This window comes from Stegostoma tigrinum, chromosome 10 (genome assembly GCF_030684315.1).
Source record: "Stegostoma tigrinum isolate sSteTig4 chromosome 10, sSteTig4.hap1, whole genome shotgun sequence".
Lineage (NCBI taxonomy): Eukaryota > Metazoa > Chordata > Chondrichthyes > Orectolobiformes > Stegostomatidae > Stegostoma > Stegostoma tigrinum.
This window is the reverse complement of record NC_081363.1, coordinates 58,682,234-58,700,050: the sequence shown is the minus strand read 5'-3', so window position 1 is coordinate 58,700,050 and position 17,817 is coordinate 58,682,234. Positions and strand designations below refer to the sequence as shown.

Here is a 17,817-nt window from a genome sequence, read left to right as displayed (position 1 = left end):
TCGTCCTCACACTCAACAACTTCTCTTTTGACTCCTCCCACTTCCTACAGACTAAGGGGGTGGCCATGGGCACCCGCATGGGCCCCAGCCATGCCTGCCTCTTTGTAGGTTACGTGGAACAGTCCCTCTTCCGCACCTACACAGGCCCCAAACCCCACCTCTTCCTCCGGTACATTGATGACTGTATCGGCGCCGCCTCTTGCTCCCCAGAGGAGCTCGAACAGTTCATCCACTTCACCAACACCTTCCACCCCAACCTTCAGTTCACCTGGGCCATCTCCAGCACATCCCTCACCTTCCTGGACCTCTCAGTCTCCATCTCAGGCAACCAGCTTGTAACTGATGTCCATTTCAAGCCCACCGACTCCCACAGCTACCTAGAATACACCTCCTCTCACCCACCCTCCTGCAAAAATTCCATCCCCTATTCCCAATTCCTCCGCCTCCGCCGCATCTGCTCCCACGATAAGACATTCCACTCCCACACATCCCAGATGTCCAAGTTCTTTAAGGACCGCAACTTTCCCCCCACGGTGATTGAGAACGCCCTTGACCGCGTCTCCCGCGACACATCCCTCACACCCCGCCCCCGCCACAACCGCCCCAAGAGGATCCCCCTCGTTCTCACACACCACCCCACCAACCTCCAGATACAACGCATTATCCTCCGACACTTCCGCCATTTACAATCCGACCCCACCACCCAAGACATTTTTCCATCCCCTCCCCTGTCTGCTTTCCGGAGAGACCACTCTCTCCGTGACTCCCTTGTTCGCTCCACACTGCCCTCCAAGCCCACCACACCCGGCACCTTCCCCTGCAACCGCAGGAAATGCTACACTTGTCCCCACACCTCCTCCCTCACCCCCATCCCAGGCCCCAAGATGACATTCCACATTAAGCAGAGGTTCACCTGCACATCTGCCAATGTGGTATACTGCATCCACTGTACCCGGTGCGGCTTCCTCTACATTGGGGAAACCAAGCGGAGGCTTGGGGACCGCTTTGCAGAACACCTCCGCTCAGTTCGCAACAAACAACTGCACCTCCCAGTCGCAAACCATTTCCACTCCCCCTCCCATTCTCTTGATGACATGTCCATCATGGGCCTCCTGCACTGCCACAATGATGCCACCCGAAGGTTGCAGGAACAGCAACTCATATTCCGCCTGGGAACCCTGCAGCCATATGGTATCAATGTGGACTTCACCAGTTTCAAAATCTCCCCTTCCCCTACTGCATCCCTAAACCAGCCCAGTTCATCCCCTCCCCCCACTGCACCACACAACCAGCCCAGCTCTTCCCCCCCACCCACTGCATCCCAAAACCAGTCCAACCTGTCTCTGCCTCCCTAACCGGTTCTTCCTCTCACCCATCCCTTCCTCCCACCCCAAGCCGCACCCCCAGCTACCTACTAACCTCATCCCACCTCCTTGACCTGTCCGTCTTCCCTGGACTGACCTAACCCCTCCCTACCTCCCCACCTATCTTCTTTACTCTCCATCTTCGGTCCGCCTCCCCCTCTCTCCCTATTTATTCCAGTTCCCTCTCCCCATCCCCCTCTCTGATGAAGGGTCTAGGCCCGAAACGTCAGCTTTTGTGCTCCTGAGATGCTGCTTGGCCTGCTGTGTTCATCCAGCCTCACATTTTATTATCTAGTCTCTTTCAATTTCTCTTTTCCAAAAGACACTTGCTTTTCTAGCGCTCCTAGAGTTTATTTTTGTGTCTTCTCTGAAGTCAGAACTAAAGTAGTTGTTCAACTGCTCTGCCACTTCCTTAATCTCCATTATCAATTCTCCCTTTTCAGACTTCAAGGGGCTTACATTTGTGTTCGCTATTCTTTTGGTTTTTTGGAAGTTTACAGAGGCTCTTACAGTCTATTTTAACATACCTAACAAGTTTACACTCACTATTTTACCTCTCTCAAATCAACCTGTTGGTCCTTCTGTGCTGAATTCCAAACTGCTCCAAGTCCTTAGGTTTGTTATTTTTTCTAGCAACTTTGTGTGACTCCTCTTTGGTTGTAAGTCTATACTTAATTTGTTTATTAGCCATAAATGGGCCATTTCTCCTGATGTGTTCCTTTGCCCAAAATCAAAGTATAATGGTTGCAATGCATGCATTCATTCCTTAAATAGTAAGCATTGCCTACCCACTATCATGTGTTTTAGTGAAGTTACCCAGTCTATTGTAGCCAACTCACCCATCATTGTTACTTTCATTTCAGAGCCTAGTTTTGATTGGACTATTTCATTTTCTATCCCAGTGATGAATATGGTCACGTTATCTTACATTTTTTAAAGCACCCACAAAAAAAATTTATGAAATTAACCCCGTTTCATTACACAAAACCTAATCTAACATGTTCTCTTGTGGATTCCTCAAAATACTGGTTTAAAAATGCCTTCCTGTACACACACTACCACAGGAATTAATTTGTCACAATTCACTCCAAGCCACTCACCACTTTGACTCAGAAATATACTGCCAAGATATACTGCCTGGGTCAAAATCCCGGAAACTCCCTTCCCAATGGCATTGTGGGTCTACCTTCAGCACACAACTACAGGAGTTCAAGGAGGTAGCTCAAGGGCAAACAGGTATGGGCAATAAACACTGATTCTGAACGTAAACAAACTGGATACGGTCTGGCTGAATGTTATTTATACAGAATGTAGGAGTAGAGGCTCTCTCTATTAAATCAAAATGCAGAGTTAGAATAACTAGCAGTCATCAGCATCCAGGGCAATCTACTGACAAATTGAGCATTGAATCAATACTAGAAAAGAATATGACACAGTCACACGTGGAAATGCTGCACTTCCAATTAGGTTGCGACTTTTCTTGATTGTCTTTCCTGTCACAAAGGAATATCCTGGAACTGGCTGCAGGTTTTTCTCCCCCTTCCTAGGGTAATAGGATTTAGAGGTTGGTGAGTAGCATGTAAGGTTGCAACCCTGAATGAATCAGATACAGTTGATAATGTTTTCTTGTTTTTGTACAGTATATATAATACCCTCCCAAGATTTTGCAGCATTGCATGAGAACATGCCTAAAACAATGAACATATTGCAAAATTATTGCATATCTGTTAATGTTCAATGTCATGCAAGTCAAAGAGTAAAACAGATTTCTAAATCATCATGGAAGGGGTGAAAAATAGACACGGTTGACTAATAAGAATTGCTGTAAAACTAGACCAGACAAAGTAATCACACTCTTGATTGAATTTTAACTACAGTACTCATTTCAGTTGCAAAGAAACATTCTAATTTTAGTTTCCAACCCCTGTGCCATCCTCCCCCAATTTTCTCTGAAATACATCTCCACAGACTCTAGCAGTACTCGGTCACCTCATTCAGGTGATCTTTTGCCATTTGACTATTTCGCTGTAGTCAACGTCACAGCCAAACCAGATTCTAGTCTGATCACTTGGTGTTTCTAACGAGTCAGTACAAAAACAATAACGGGCATCAATGACAGGCTGAGATTACAAAGTGTGGAGCTGGATGAACACCGCAGGCCAAGCAGCATCTTAGGAGCGTAACAGGCTGGCATTTTTCTCCCCACTGTACAGAGACACCAAAGCCAATAATCCAATTGTTGTCTCAACTGAAAATCAGACATCAGGTTATAGTCCAACAAGTTTAGTTCAAATCGCAAACTTTCAAAGCACCGCCCCTTCATCAGGTAAAGTGAAAAGAGCACTGAGACACAGACTTTATAATCAGAGCTCAAAACATGATACAAACTAATCACACTATTTGTATAGTTTTTTGATCTCTCTTATCACAAAGCCTGTGCCTGGGTGCTTTCTTCACCTGACTTGACGAAGGGACGGTGCTTCAAAAGCTTGTGATTTCAAATAAACCTGTTGGCCTATAACCTGGTATCGTGTGACTTTTGAATTTGTCCACCCCAGTCCATCACGGGCACCTCCATGTCATGGCCTCATCTGAAGTGAGCATGATGAGCAAAAAAAGAAATCAAAGATGACTCTTCTGAAATTTATTACTTAATGTTCCATCAAGACCAACAAGCTATCAGGAAATCTCCCAATTTATAATTCAAGTGACACTAAAAATAAAATGCAATATCTAGAAAAAAGTTTTTTAAATCTTACTTGCATAGATCTGTTGAGTCTTGAGTTCCTAATGTATGCAATGATGAGCTAATTCTACTATTGTCATCTGCCACATCTGAAAAAGAAAAATATGTCACGTATTACAGTAAGACATTTCACATAGAAGTAATAAAAATTATTTCTTAGTAACTGCTCAACATGCTTGCTTTTGTATTATGTAGCCTTTCCCTTCATCCCCAGTTATTACATGATATTCACTTGAGTCTTAGTTCCTTTTTTAATCTTACACTTGTTTTTTCTGGTTCCTTTCCAATCTTGTACTTCCTATTTTCACTTTCAACTAAAAGCTTCCCACCACCTCAAAGCTAGTCAGTGTTACCATCATAACTACTTCCACGGGTGGATCAGCTATTCATTTTTTTTAAAGATTGGATGTGATCCATTATTCTGAAGTGAATACATGGCTATTTAAAATTAGGATTATTCTTATTTTTATGTAACTACATTAACTGTGCTTTTTTTCCCCCAAAACAGTTATGTTGACTGATACTCAATCTCCACATTTTTCTATTGATTTAGGTACTAGCCCTAAAGGAACAATTAAACTACTACAAAAAAAAGTTACAATATGAAAGTGAAGGATGAATATTTTAACAAAATATTTTAAATGAATCAAAAACATTGCTTTACATTCAATACTTTAAAACAAAAACTGTTACTTACTCTTGTGTGATTTTGTCAATTTGTCAGCCTTGACTGCTGCATCCTTTATTCTGCTATTATATTCTAGAAGAAAGGTTTTCTCGTGTTCGAAGAAATCATCAACATCCTAAAAATATTTTGCAGCTATTTTAAAAACTCAATACAGAATTTAAACATTTGATTTACTTAAAACAGCATGTCAATTCTTAAGAACTTGCTCGAGTACTTCTGTACTCTCAGCGCTATAGATAACCTTAATCAGTTAAAGAATAGTTGTCATATTGTCATTTCTCAAGATGAGATGTACCCTAACAAATTTTCCTTTATGCAGCTGCAAGTGGATGATCAGCAGACTTTTTTTGTTAAAAATTTGGTAATGATGTGACATCTATAGGTTTCAAATTTCTCATTATGTACATAGATACACAACTGATTTAGATAGCTCCTTGCAAGGAGCGATCTGAAAAACATTTGCACCAAAAGGCTGCAAAGTCAGGAATGAAGGGGATTAAAATTTTGGCAAAGTAGTGGATTTTGAGCCAATTGAGAAAGAAAATAGCAAAACATAGACATTTACCAAGTTCAGAGAAATGGAGAACAGGGATGAAGAAATAAGCCAGGTACAAAGTGGTGGAAGGATTTCTAATCAATTATTACAATTTTAAATGGAATATTCTGGGAAATAGAGTTAACAAATTAGAAAGGTCAGAAAATGGTGAAGAAGAAATAATTTGGAGTTCGAAAACATGGGGGTGGTGCTGAGGTAGAAGTAAAAGTGTTTTTCAGTTGCAGTTCAAGCTTTAGAAAACCTAAGAAGCCTACTAAGCAAACATCAAGTTTATGTAGCAACAACACTAATGAAGAAACGTAGCTTAATTAACTAGTTACGTGATTTAACTTGATGGTAGACTCAGACAATGTTTACATATGATTCTGAATTTATAATGTGGACTTTTAGTCAAACCTTGACGTAGCTAAATTCTCTCTCCTGCTTTTTTTTCTAGTCTATTGTAGTATATCTTCTTTATATGCAGCAGCTACCTCACAGATAAATATCTTCAAAAGGCCTGAAGTAATATTTCCACTAAAAAAAGAGACAACAGACCTAAAGCAATCTTCTGGCAAGAAATGAGCTAGGATATACAGATGATAAATGTGAACACACATAAACGCTCAATGTTCTAAGATTTAAAATATAAATTTACATAAACTGTAATAAGATCCTGGGGAGTGCTGCTGATCAAAGATCTGGCAGTGTAGGTTCATAGTTCCTTGAAAGTGGAGTGCAGGTAGATAAGACAGTGAAGGTGTACGATATGCTTGCCTTTATTGGTCGATTAATTGAGTATAGGTGTTGGAAAGTCTTGTTGTGGCTGTACAGGACATAATTCCAAAAGTGGCCTAACCAATGTGTGCAATTCTGGTCCCCCTGATATATGAAGGATGTTGTGAAACTTGAAAGGATTCAGAAAAGGTTTACGAGGATGTTGCCGTGGTTGGAGTGTTTGAGCTATAAGGAGAGGCTGACTAGGCTTTGGCTACTTTCCCTAGAGCATCGGAGGTTGAGAGGTGACCTTATATTTAGAGGTTTACAAAATCATGAGGGATACGGAAAGGGTAAATAAACATGATCTTTTCCCCAGGGTAGACGAGTCCAAAACTAGAAGGCCTAAGTTTAAGGTGAGAAGGAAAAGATTCGAAAGGGACCTAAGGGGCAACTTTTCCCCACAGGGTGGCGCATGTACAGAATGACCTGCCAGAGGAAGTGGAGGAGGCTGGTACAATTACAACAATTTAAAAGGCGTCTGAATAGGTTTCTGAATAGGAAGTGTTTAGAGGGATAGGGGACAAATGATATCTGGTTGGCATGGACGATTTAGACCAAAGGGTCTGTTTCCACGCTGTACATCTCTATGATGGGTTTATACTCTGATACAGCTAAAACTCCCCAAAAGAACAATAACATGTATTTGTAAAAGATCAGTGATGTAGCCATTAAAAAGTATATTTAGGTTAATAGATGTCCAGCAAACCATTTTTGGACTATTTTGCAAGCATCCATGTTGATGTACTGCCAGAAGATTAGTGACTGAGCAAAGCAGATGTTTCCATTCATTTTAAAATTGATCACATTAGTTTTCTTAAACAGTGACAATAGCAACTGAATTAGGAAAACATACTTTGGAAATACACCACAGCATTTACTGAAACATAATGTAAATAAATATTTCTGCAAGAAAAATATGTGAAATTTACATTCTTCTTTCCAAGTAGCCTACAGCTTGGTCAACACAGAAAGTTCAGCACTCCAATTTTTTATCAATACGTAATATTTAAAACAACTTGATTGTAAGTGACCCTCAATAGATTTATACAGATTTTGCTCACACGTTTTCCCTCGGAATGCTGGGGGATAACAATTTGGACATCAAGACGGTTGTTCGATGAGAGCCAACTTACTCCCTCTCCTATATGTATTTCTTGTTTAAGAAAATTCCCTGCCTTTGTCTGATTCTAGTTTTATTTCACAAGCGCTATACTCCTCATTAATTGTGCCATGTGCTACTTGTTGTACAACTTCTGGTATTGCGCTGTGCTTTCTACAAGTTCCTCACACACGTGCTCAAGAAATATTAATCAAGAAGCACATTTAGAAATAAACAGGAATTCTGATAGGTTTTGTTTTGGGTGGCACCCTGCACTCAGTATATAAAGCAAATATTACATATGATGATATCATAGAATCCCTACAGTGTGGAAACAGGCTCTTTGGCCCAACGAGTCCAAACTGGCCCTCCAAGTATCCCACCCAGACCCAGCCCCCTATAATCCACCTAGCCTACACAACCCCGAACACCATGGGAAATTTAGCACAGCTAATCCATCTTGCCTGCACATCTTTAGATTGCGGGAGGAAACCTATGCAGACACAGGGAAAAAGTGCAAACTCCACAAAGACAGTCGCCCAAGGGTGGAATCAAGCCCAGTTTCCTGGTGCTGTAAGGCAGCGGTGCTAACCACTGAGCTACCGTGTATATATGGTATGAACTCCCAAAACTATGAGTCATAACCTAGCTTCAAACTCCAATTTATTCCAACCCCCAACAATGCAACAACGGTGACAATGGAGCAAAAGGTCTAGCAGAGGAGCTGAAAAGGGTCATAGCCCCATGAAACATGTAAACAGATTTTATTTACTTTGTGCTTTAGATGACACGTTTTAAAGAACTGATCTCCAAGACCTGATCAACGCCACTAGCTCTCTTCCTTCACCCTGCTACTCTCACGATTCATCTTGTGCACCATTCTCAATTTGGTGTCACATAAACTTTCAAGCAGCGAAAGTGTCGCAATGAGAAAACGTTTAGGAAGCACTGGTACATGGTATAACATGTATGATAGCAGTGCATATTCACTACAAACAGTATGACAATATTACAGATTAACTTTTTTTGTAACAGGTTTATCAATTTGGTCTTCAAATAAAAAAAATTAACACACCTTAACACCTCCAACAAGAACTTCATCAGCTGTCTTTACCATATTCTTAAAGAAATCTTCCAATTTTTCCTTTTTGTTCTTCCCACGAATACTCAGCTTACATGAAAAGGATAAATATTACCTTAGTTGGTACAACATGAACCAAAGCACTCTCCCATATCAATATTACAATCAACATCTTGGTTTTAAACAACAATCTGCTATAATTTTCTTAAATGAAACCATACAAAGGGCAGTAAAAGGTAAGAGTTGACAGGGGCTCAAGTTGTGCTCTCCTTAGCTCTCAACATCTAGTTTAAATTATACAAAGCGATGCTGAGATAATAAAAAGAATGCAATCCAGCACAACATATTAAGATCAGCATCGGTATTAATTTCATGTAATTTCCCCATTAACGTTTCTCATTATTTGCCTTGGATTTACCATTAAATGAGTTAAAAATGCAAGGAGATCACCTGTTCTCGGTAGCAGAGAGAATTACAACAAAGGGTGAAAACGTTAATTATTTTCCAAATTACATTTTTACATAATGATGATAAATTCTAGCTGTAGCACTGTATGTTTGTCATTCACCAGAGGACGACTATATTTCCTCATGATGAGTTCTAAATCCTCTTTACCACAGAGGATGTCAGCAAGCAGAAATTGGATATCTTGCAAAAACAAAACAATATATTTCATAACTTCGGATATCTCACGTCCCTAAAGCCAAGAAACCCATCATCAAGGCCTCAATCTTCCCAGTTTCCAACCATTTCATTGTTTTGCCAGCTGTGGTGAGATGCAGTTAAGCAGTCCACGTCTCTTTTAATACTACCTTGATCATATACTACTTCATCCAAAATGATTCTTGAGAAATCTTGCAATTATGGTTTTAATAGTCATAGCTCTATAAACTAATATTTTTAGTAAATTATTACTACAAACAGACATTTGAAAAATTTATAAATAGGTTAGTCTGCAATAAGTTTGATTATGAGATCAGAACAAGAGATTCTGCAAGTATATTTATTCAATTTTCAAGAAAAGGTTATTAATTCAACAGCACAAATTTTTAATGAGGCAAGTAATTTATAACAAGGAAAAAGTTATCAATTCTGAATTTATGTAAAAGTGTCAAGTTCTGAGAGATGTTTGCACCTGGGGACCAGATTCAGAACACGAGAGGTTGTTGCTCATTTAAAAAAAGACCTTATTCGTTTCAAGTTCTGACTCCAAAACTGTTTGTCAAAAATAGCCAAAGTTCTGCTATTTTGCAATCCACAAATAAAACATGCACGCTTTCTATATTACAACCTTCATGCAATGCAAAACTGTTAAAGCTCTAAGCTTTTAAACACTAACAAATTTTTAAAGTTGAAACTTAAAATAACTTCTAATTTGTTTCCATTACTATCAATGTGCATTGAAGTTGGATTCCAAGCAAACCAAATACTTGAAATGCAGAGAATAAGGAAAGCAATTGAGCACACAGTATACATGGGCACTGTCAAAATATAGACAAAATACATGGTATTTTCCATTCCCAGCTAATTTTACGGAGTTTGCAAATAAAACTAATCTCAATGTAAATATTACATATAGAAGACCGTATAAAAATAAACTCAACTGACATCTTGATTATATTCCAAGAAGATATGGAAGTTTAAGTCATTTCGAAGAACTGGATGTGCAGCAACACGACACAAAAAGACCTCATGCATGGCAACTGTTTTCTTAAATATAGCCAAGTACTCGCTGTAACAAGAAAATAGTTTAAATTCACCACTAAGAACAGCAAGGTAATGTGCAGGTTGTACTAAAATCCATGATAAATAGAGTGCTCACGCTTCAAGCTCTTGCTTCATCTTTGTGAACTCTTCCTTGGTCATTGATCCTTCTCCTTCCCCTAGTTTTTGCAATTTATCCCTTGAAGCATCGAAGTCAGGCTTTGGAGGTGCTGGTGGGATCTGTTGACAATATTTTTACTTCAGTTTATACAAGCTTGGTTACTGTGTTCATTTAGTGTGTCTCACTTTTGCATTATAAGAAGAAAGATGCCTATGTATGAGCCATTAAAAACAAAGTCATTGCTAGAAACAGAAGTTCGTTCTAAATGGAAACCAAACTGCAAAATTAAGGTTATTGACCACTCAAGTTTTTTTTGCCCTGAAAATAAAAACCACATTGCATACTTAGTTCCATTAATTTAACCCATCCTGTTACATTTCCAGAACCAAAATTGCATTCCTTTAGCCCCATGTATTCCAGAACAAATTAAAACAAACAAATACATCCTTTAGAACAGGGATAATAGGAACTGCCGATGCTGGAGAATCTGCGATAATAAGGTGTAGAGCTGGATGAACACAGTAGGCCAAGCAGCATGAGGAGCAGGAAAGCTGACGTTTTGGCCTGCTGTGTTCATCCAGCTCTACACCTTGTTATATCCTTTAGAACAGGGTTGTCTAACATTTTCAATGTGGAGGGGGCCATATTTCAAATTTTATGATCACTTGTGGGGTTGGTGAGCAAATTTCATGAAGATATGTTTTGACACAAGTATAAATACAAAATTCAGGAAAAATAATTCCAGAGGAATACATCAATAACTCAAGTAAGTGACTAAATGACTAAAAAAACCCAAAGAATACCAAGAAACAGAATCAACTAGTAAAATCTTTTCCACATTTCTGAAGAAACTAGGTTTGGAAGACCCAACCAAAAATGTCAAAGAGTGGCAGAGCAGGCGTGGACTGAGAACCAGACGATGATCGTCACTCTTTGGAAGATCTGTGGCAACTTTATTATACGAACTGATTGCACTGCTTCATGAATGGAGGTCTGCACTTGTGATTACAAAACTATATTTTACAGGAAGTTTGACCTAATTTGACACAATTTAGGCCTCATTTTCCAATTAAAACAAAAACTCCTATCGTTTTATTTGGTGGAGCAGTAAACTTATTTCTTGGATCTTGCACTTAAAATTTTTTAAAATTCAGCTTCCTAGTGTGATACTGTACATTATGAGTGTTGTACTTAAGATGATAAAAATACTTCATTCAAATGGTAATTATGTATGGAATTATCCACAGATAAATACTAGAATCAGGGAAAGTGAGGTTATACAAAATGCACTTCGGTACACGATAGAATGAACTTATTATCATTATCAGTGTTAAGCTGAAAGAAACAAAATGCCATGTCTTATCGCAATATTTAATGTATTCTTGAAGCAGATTCCCCCAATCTAACACTAATGTGTTCAGCAATAAGTAATTATTCAAATCAAAATTTGGATTTGAACATTATGTAATCAAAATCGAACTTAAAGGTGGATAAACTTCTAGGACCTCATCAAGCGTAGCCAAGGAGGCTGTGATAAGTCAGGGAGGAAATTGCGTGGGCCCTAGCAGAAATATCATCTTTAACCACAGAAAGGTGCCAAAGGGGTGGCTAATGTTCCTTCGTTTAAGAAAGACAGTAAGGAGAAGCCTGGGAACTTTGAACCGAGTCTGTCTTCCGTGGTGGGTAAGTTGTTGGAGGTGATTCTGGAAGATAGGATTGACATGGATTTGGAGAGGTAAGGAATAATTATGGATAGTCAGCATGGTTTTGTGCAAGGGAAAGCGTATCTCAAAGTTGATTGGGTTGCTTGAGAAAGTAGCCAAAAAGACTGCTCTACTTTGTTTACTAGGACTTCAGTAAAACTTTTTAAAAGATTCGACATGGTAGACTAATTAGTAATGTTAGATCACATAGGATTCAGGGTTTCCAACTGGATATAAAATTGGCTCCATGGTAGGAAACAGAGGGTGGTGGTGGGAGGGTCATTTTCCAGGCTGCACACCTGCAACCAATAATGTTCCACAGTGCTGGGTCCTCTTTTGTTTTTCATTTATATAAACGATTTGGATCAGAATATAGGAGACATGATTAAAAAGTTTGTGGATGACACCAAAATTGGTGGTATAGTAGACAGTGAAGGTTATCTAAGATTACAAAGAAACCTTGATCAATTAGATCAATGGGCTGAGGAATGCTAGATGGAATTTAATTTGGATAAATGCAAGGTATTGCATTTTGGCAAAACAAAGGGCAGGACTCATACATTTTATCTAGGGCCCTGGGTAGTATTGTATAACAGAGAGAGCTAGGGGTTCAGGTACATATAATTCTTTGAAATTTACGTTACAGGTAGAGAGAGTGGTTAAGGCGACGTTTAGCATGCTTGCCTTCATTGCTCAGGTCTTCAAGGATAGGAGTTGCGAAGTTGTATTGAGGGTGTACTGGACGTTGGCAAGGCCTCTTCTGGAGTACTGTGTGCCATTCTAGTCACTTTATTAGAGAAATGATATCATTAAACTGGAGAGGGTTCAGAAAAGATTTACCAGCTTGTTGCCAGGAATGGGGAGTTTGAGTTATTAAAAAAAAATGGGCTTGTTAAGATGGGAATTTTTCTACTGGAGCATTGGAGGTTGAGGGGAAACCTTACGTAAGTTTATAAAATCATGAGCAGCACAGACAAGGTGAATAGCAAAGGTCTTTTCCCTAAGGTGGAGGAGTTTAAAACTAAGGGACATATTTTTAAGGTGAGACGAGGAAGGTTTTAAAAAAAATGGACGTTAAGGACAATTTTTTTTTATAAACACACAGAAAGCGGTTAAGTGGAAAGTGGACTTAACAGCCAGGGGAAGTTGTGGATGATGGTACAGTTGCTAAATTTATTTAAAAATCGGATAATTACTTGAATAGGAAAGGTTTGGAGGAATATGGGCCAAATGCAGGCAGGTGGGGCTAGTTTATTTCGGAACATGGACTAATTAGACCAAAGGGTCTGTTCCTATATCGTAACACTCAGTAACTATGGCCCAATTAGTGTTTTGTGTGTTTATTAAATCTGTTAAAATGCGTAGAAACTAAAACCAAAGGAAACAACTGGCAGAGATAAAATTCCACTATATTCAAGTGTGGTACTGCTAAATAAATCAGAGGTAAAAGGTAGAATGAGTGTCACCACTTTCCACTTTATTGGACATTTAAAGCCCAGACCACATTTACCTGTTGTTTAAACATGTTCCAAGTTGATACAAAATTGAAGGATTGGTCAAAAATAAAGGTACATGTTTCATAAGTTACTACTTCAAGTTTTCCTCGTTCTGGCAAACAGATTCCTCAGAGGCCAAGTTTGCTTCCAAAATGTAACGTTTTTTTAAAAAAAGGACAGAAACAACAGCAAAATGAGACAAAGAACAACCTACAATTCTCTCGTGAGTTACATTCCCTCCAATCCTCACCATGCTCCATCTCTCCATTACTTATGTGTTATGAAGGAGAACCATGACATCTCAGCTCTAGGGCGCTAATCTTTCAGTTTTAAAAATCACAGGTGAAGGTCTTAGTTGGTTTGAGAACATACCTTGCGTTATAAACACAAGTAAATGAAATGAAAAAGCCTCAAATGTCCCAAAATTTGTAGGCAAACACGACGAACCAATGAAAAAATAAACATGCATTAAATTTCCATAAGGCTTTATCAATTGCCCATTTCTCACCATTGGTATTACTGGACAATACCATAAAACTTAAGGAATAAGGCACCTTATATGTGCTTCTGTTTCAAAAAGGAGAAGGAACATTTTGAGTTTACAAGAGATCTAATCAGCTCAATGAATTGACAATGTGTAATGGGAAAATCATTTCTAAAATGTTTAAATATTTACAGGCAAAATTCTAAATGTTTACACACATTTCTATTAAGAATGATGATACTAAAATTGTTACAGGAAGCAACTTTGTAAGCACAATACATGTGTCATAGGAAAGATGACTATTTAAAGAAGTATGATTTTATAACCTGCAGCCCAGAGCTTAGCTTCTGTTACATTAGTAGGCTTCCCCCTTTAAGATTCTCCTGCACTCTAACACTTATGCATTATGCTTTATGTCTTTGCACATATCGCAGATGGCAAATGTGTTTAAGCACAGAGTACCAGTGGTTTGTTTTGCTCCAGTAACTTAATTGTCAAAAAACATGCCTGATAAGTAAATTGTGAACCATTAGATTTCAGTATCAATACTAGCATTAAAAAAAACAAACTGACAATTAAAAAGAGAGATCACTGTTGTTTGGAAGAGGAAGATGATGTCCTGCTTCTTTGACACTTTTTGGAAACACAATATTACGTTGACCATTTCAACATATTTTTTATTTATAATTTCAAGAAAGCCTTAACTTATTTATATGAGCTCCAACTTGTGGCAGAGCACTTGTAAACACTGTGATTTAGTAAGAAAAATATTTTGTACACAACAAAGTATTCTATCATACTCACAACATAGCCAGCATACTCTTCATTTTCAACAAAAGCATCATGAAGCCAGACAAATTCTTCATGTTGACGGACGACTGAAAATTCATCCTGTTTAAAATTAGGTAGGGAGCTCTGCAGGAAAACAAACATCCTTTAAATAACGGTTTGCATAATTTAGTTTAAGATAACAAGCTGGATGAACACAGCAGACCAAGCAGCATTAGAGGAGCAGGAAGGCTGACTTTTCGGGGCTAGACCCGTCTTCAGAAATAGGGGAGGGGAACAGGGTTCTGAAATAAATAGGGAGAGAGGGGGAGGTAGATAGAAGATGGATAGAGGAGAAGACACAGACAGGTCAAGAGGCGGAGATGGAGCCAGTAGAGGTGAATGTAGGTGGGGAGGTAGGGAGGAGATAGGTCGGTCCAGGGAGGACGGAGAAGATGAAGTTAGTAGGTAGTTAGAAGGACAGGTTAGGGAGGCAGGGTCGAGCTCGGCTGGTTTTGGGATGCAGTAGGGGGATGGGAGATTTTGAAGCTTGAGAAGTGCACGTCCCAGTCACGAACCAGTTCAACTCCCCCTCCCATTCCTCAGATGACAGGTCCATCCTGGGCCGCCTTCAGTGGCACAATGATGCTCCCCAAAAGTTGCAGGAACAGCAATTCATATTCTGCTTGGGAACCCTGCAGCCCAATGGTATCAATGTGGACTTCACAAGCTTCAAAATCTCCCCTTCCCCCACCGCATCCCAAAACCAGCCCAGCTCAGCCCCGCTTCTCTAACCTGTTCTTTGCTCTCACCTATCCCCTCCTCCCACCTCAAGCCGCACCCCCATTTCCTACCTACTAAACTCATCCCAATCCCTTGACCTAACTGCCTTCCCTGGACTGACCTATCTCATTCCAACCTCCCCACCTACACTCACCTCTACTGGCTCCATCCGCACCTCTTTGACCTGTCTGTCTCCTCTCCACCTATCTTCTGAAGAATTTCTGAAGAAGGGTCCTGACCCAAAACGCCAAGCTTTCCTGCTCCTCCGATGCTGCTTGACCTGCTGTGTTCATCCAGCTTCACACCGTGTTACCTCCATACAGACCAGGTTTCACATGGTAGACTGTTAAGTCGACACGGGATCCAGGGGGTTCTAGCCAGTTGGACACAAAATTGGCTGGAAGATAGGAAGCAGGTAGTGGTAGAGGCTTGTTTTTTGGACCGGGAGGCCTGTGACAAGGGGTGAGCCACAACGATCAATGCTGGCTCCACTGCTTTTCTTCATTTATACATACGATTTGGATGTGAATACAGGTGCAAGATTAGGAAGTCTGAAGACAACACCAAAATAGGTGATGCAGTGGACAGTGAAGATTATCTAAAGTTACAAAGGGACCTCTGTCAGATGGACCAATGGGCCAGGAAGTGGCAGATCAATTTAATTTAGATAAATGTGAGGCGTTGTGTTTTGGTAAGACAAACTAGAGCAGGACTGATATACTGAATGGCAGGGCCCTGGGGAATGTTTTCAAACATTGTCCCTGATTTACAGCATCCGCAGTTCTTTTTTTTTTGATTTGGTGAAGGCAGTGTTTGGCATGCTTGTCCTCAGTGATCAGAATATAGAGTATAGCAATTGAGATGTCATGTTGCAACTGTACAGGACATTGGTGAGGCCAAGTTTCTAACACTTGATTATCCTTCTAAAGGAAAGAGGTTGTTAAACTTGTCAGGTTGCAGACAAGATTTACAAGAATGTTGCTGGGACTGGAGGGTTTGAGTTATAGGGAGAGGCTGAATAGGCTAGGGCCTTTTCTTGCTAGAGCGTCAGAGGCCATGGGGTGGCCTTAGAGATTTATAAAATCATGAGGAGCAAGGACATGACAAACAGCCAAGGTCCTTTTCCTAGGGTAGGGGAGTCCAAAACCAGACAACGTAGGTTTAAGGCGAGGGGGGAAAGATTTAATAAAGGACATGAGGGGTAACCTCTTCATGCAGGCAGTGGTGCATGCATAGTACAAGCTGCGAGAGGAAGTGGTGGAGGGAGGTAAAATTAAAACATTTAAAAGGCATCTGCATTGCTATATGAATAGGAAGGGTTTAAGAGGGATATGGGCCAAATATTGGCAAATGGGACTAGGTCAGATTGAGATGTCTGGTCTGTGCAAATGAATTGGACTGAAGAGTCTGTTTCCATGCTAAATGACTCCATTAGAAGATATGTGTTGGCTCAACTAGGGTAGAAAGAATGGCAATGTTAAGATTGGTACCACTGAAGTAGCTCATCTAGCGATGTTGGAGGAGAATGGAACAAGCTCATTGTTTGGAGATTAATGGGTATGTTGAGCAACAACCACAGGCAAGGAAGATATTATTGTTGACTTTGACCTGGGGGCTTTGATGCTGTGAAATTATCAGAACTCAGATTACATTAATTCAAACCAAGGTAGTCGGTAGCACTGGGCCACAATGAAACATTAAAAGCAGGAGAAATGATTTTAAGGGTTAGAAAAATACTGACACAAAGATGTTGACAACAGATTTTTAAATATGTTTTGACAATATTGCAAGATTTAAAAGGGCTGGAATTAGACCACAGGACGAAACCATCAGCATGACACCAAGTCAGAGAAGCTGACTAGTTGGGAGTTATATGACACGATTGAATAAAAATAGTTCAAAAGGGCCAGATGACAGTTATTTGGGTGCAGAGTCTAATGAAATTTTTACATTGCTGGAATTTTTCTTTGGTGCTAGATAAGGGGACATATAAAAGCTATTTTCTGTTTGAGCAACCAGCGTTGACAGAACATAAACAAACAGTAATTTAAATAAACCAGAACAAAAAAAAATTGACTTGAAACTTTAACTCTTATTTCTGGCTTCATTGATGCTGCCAGACCTGCATGTTTCTAGTCTTTTGTTTTTAATTTTTGATTACTTTTGAACTTGTCCAAAATTTCAATTTGTTTTTAAAACAAAAAAACTTTGAAAATTATTTTCTTACCAGTAACTTTCTAACTAAGACTATATACCTATTTTGTATCTCAATCAACCACGAAGATGTGTAAGATACCACTTCTTTAAAATTCGTTCACTGGATGTGGATCTTGCTGGCTAGGCTAGCATTTTATTGTCCATCCCTAATTGCCTAGAGGACAAAGAAGTGTCAAGCACATTTCTGTGGGTCTTGAGTCACATCAGCCACAAGATAAAGATAGCAAATTTCTTTCCCTGAGGGGCAC

At 39.6% G+C, this 17,817-nt stretch overlaps 1 protein-coding gene across 2 annotated transcripts in view; it reads right to left on the bottom strand.

Moving 5' to 3' along the window:
• Window positions 1-17,817, bottom strand: part of snx6 (sorting nexin 6) — a 48,252-nt gene that overhangs the window by 20,730 nt on the left and 9,705 nt on the right. For both annotated transcript variants that reach the window (XM_048537734.2, XM_048537735.2), the window contains exons 4-9: window positions 14,606-14,716; window positions 10,116-10,237; window positions 9,902-10,025; window positions 8,288-8,383; window positions 4,808-4,913; window positions 4,124-4,199 (exon numbers count right to left, since the gene is read on the bottom strand). In XM_048537734.2, the coding sequence (XP_048393691.1) occupies window positions 4,124-4,199; window positions 4,808-4,913; window positions 8,288-8,383; window positions 9,902-10,025; window positions 10,116-10,237; window positions 14,606-14,716 (635 nt within the window). The remainder of the gene's footprint in view (window positions 1-4,123; window positions 4,200-4,807; window positions 4,914-8,287; window positions 8,384-9,901; window positions 10,026-10,115; window positions 10,238-14,605; window positions 14,717-17,817) is intronic.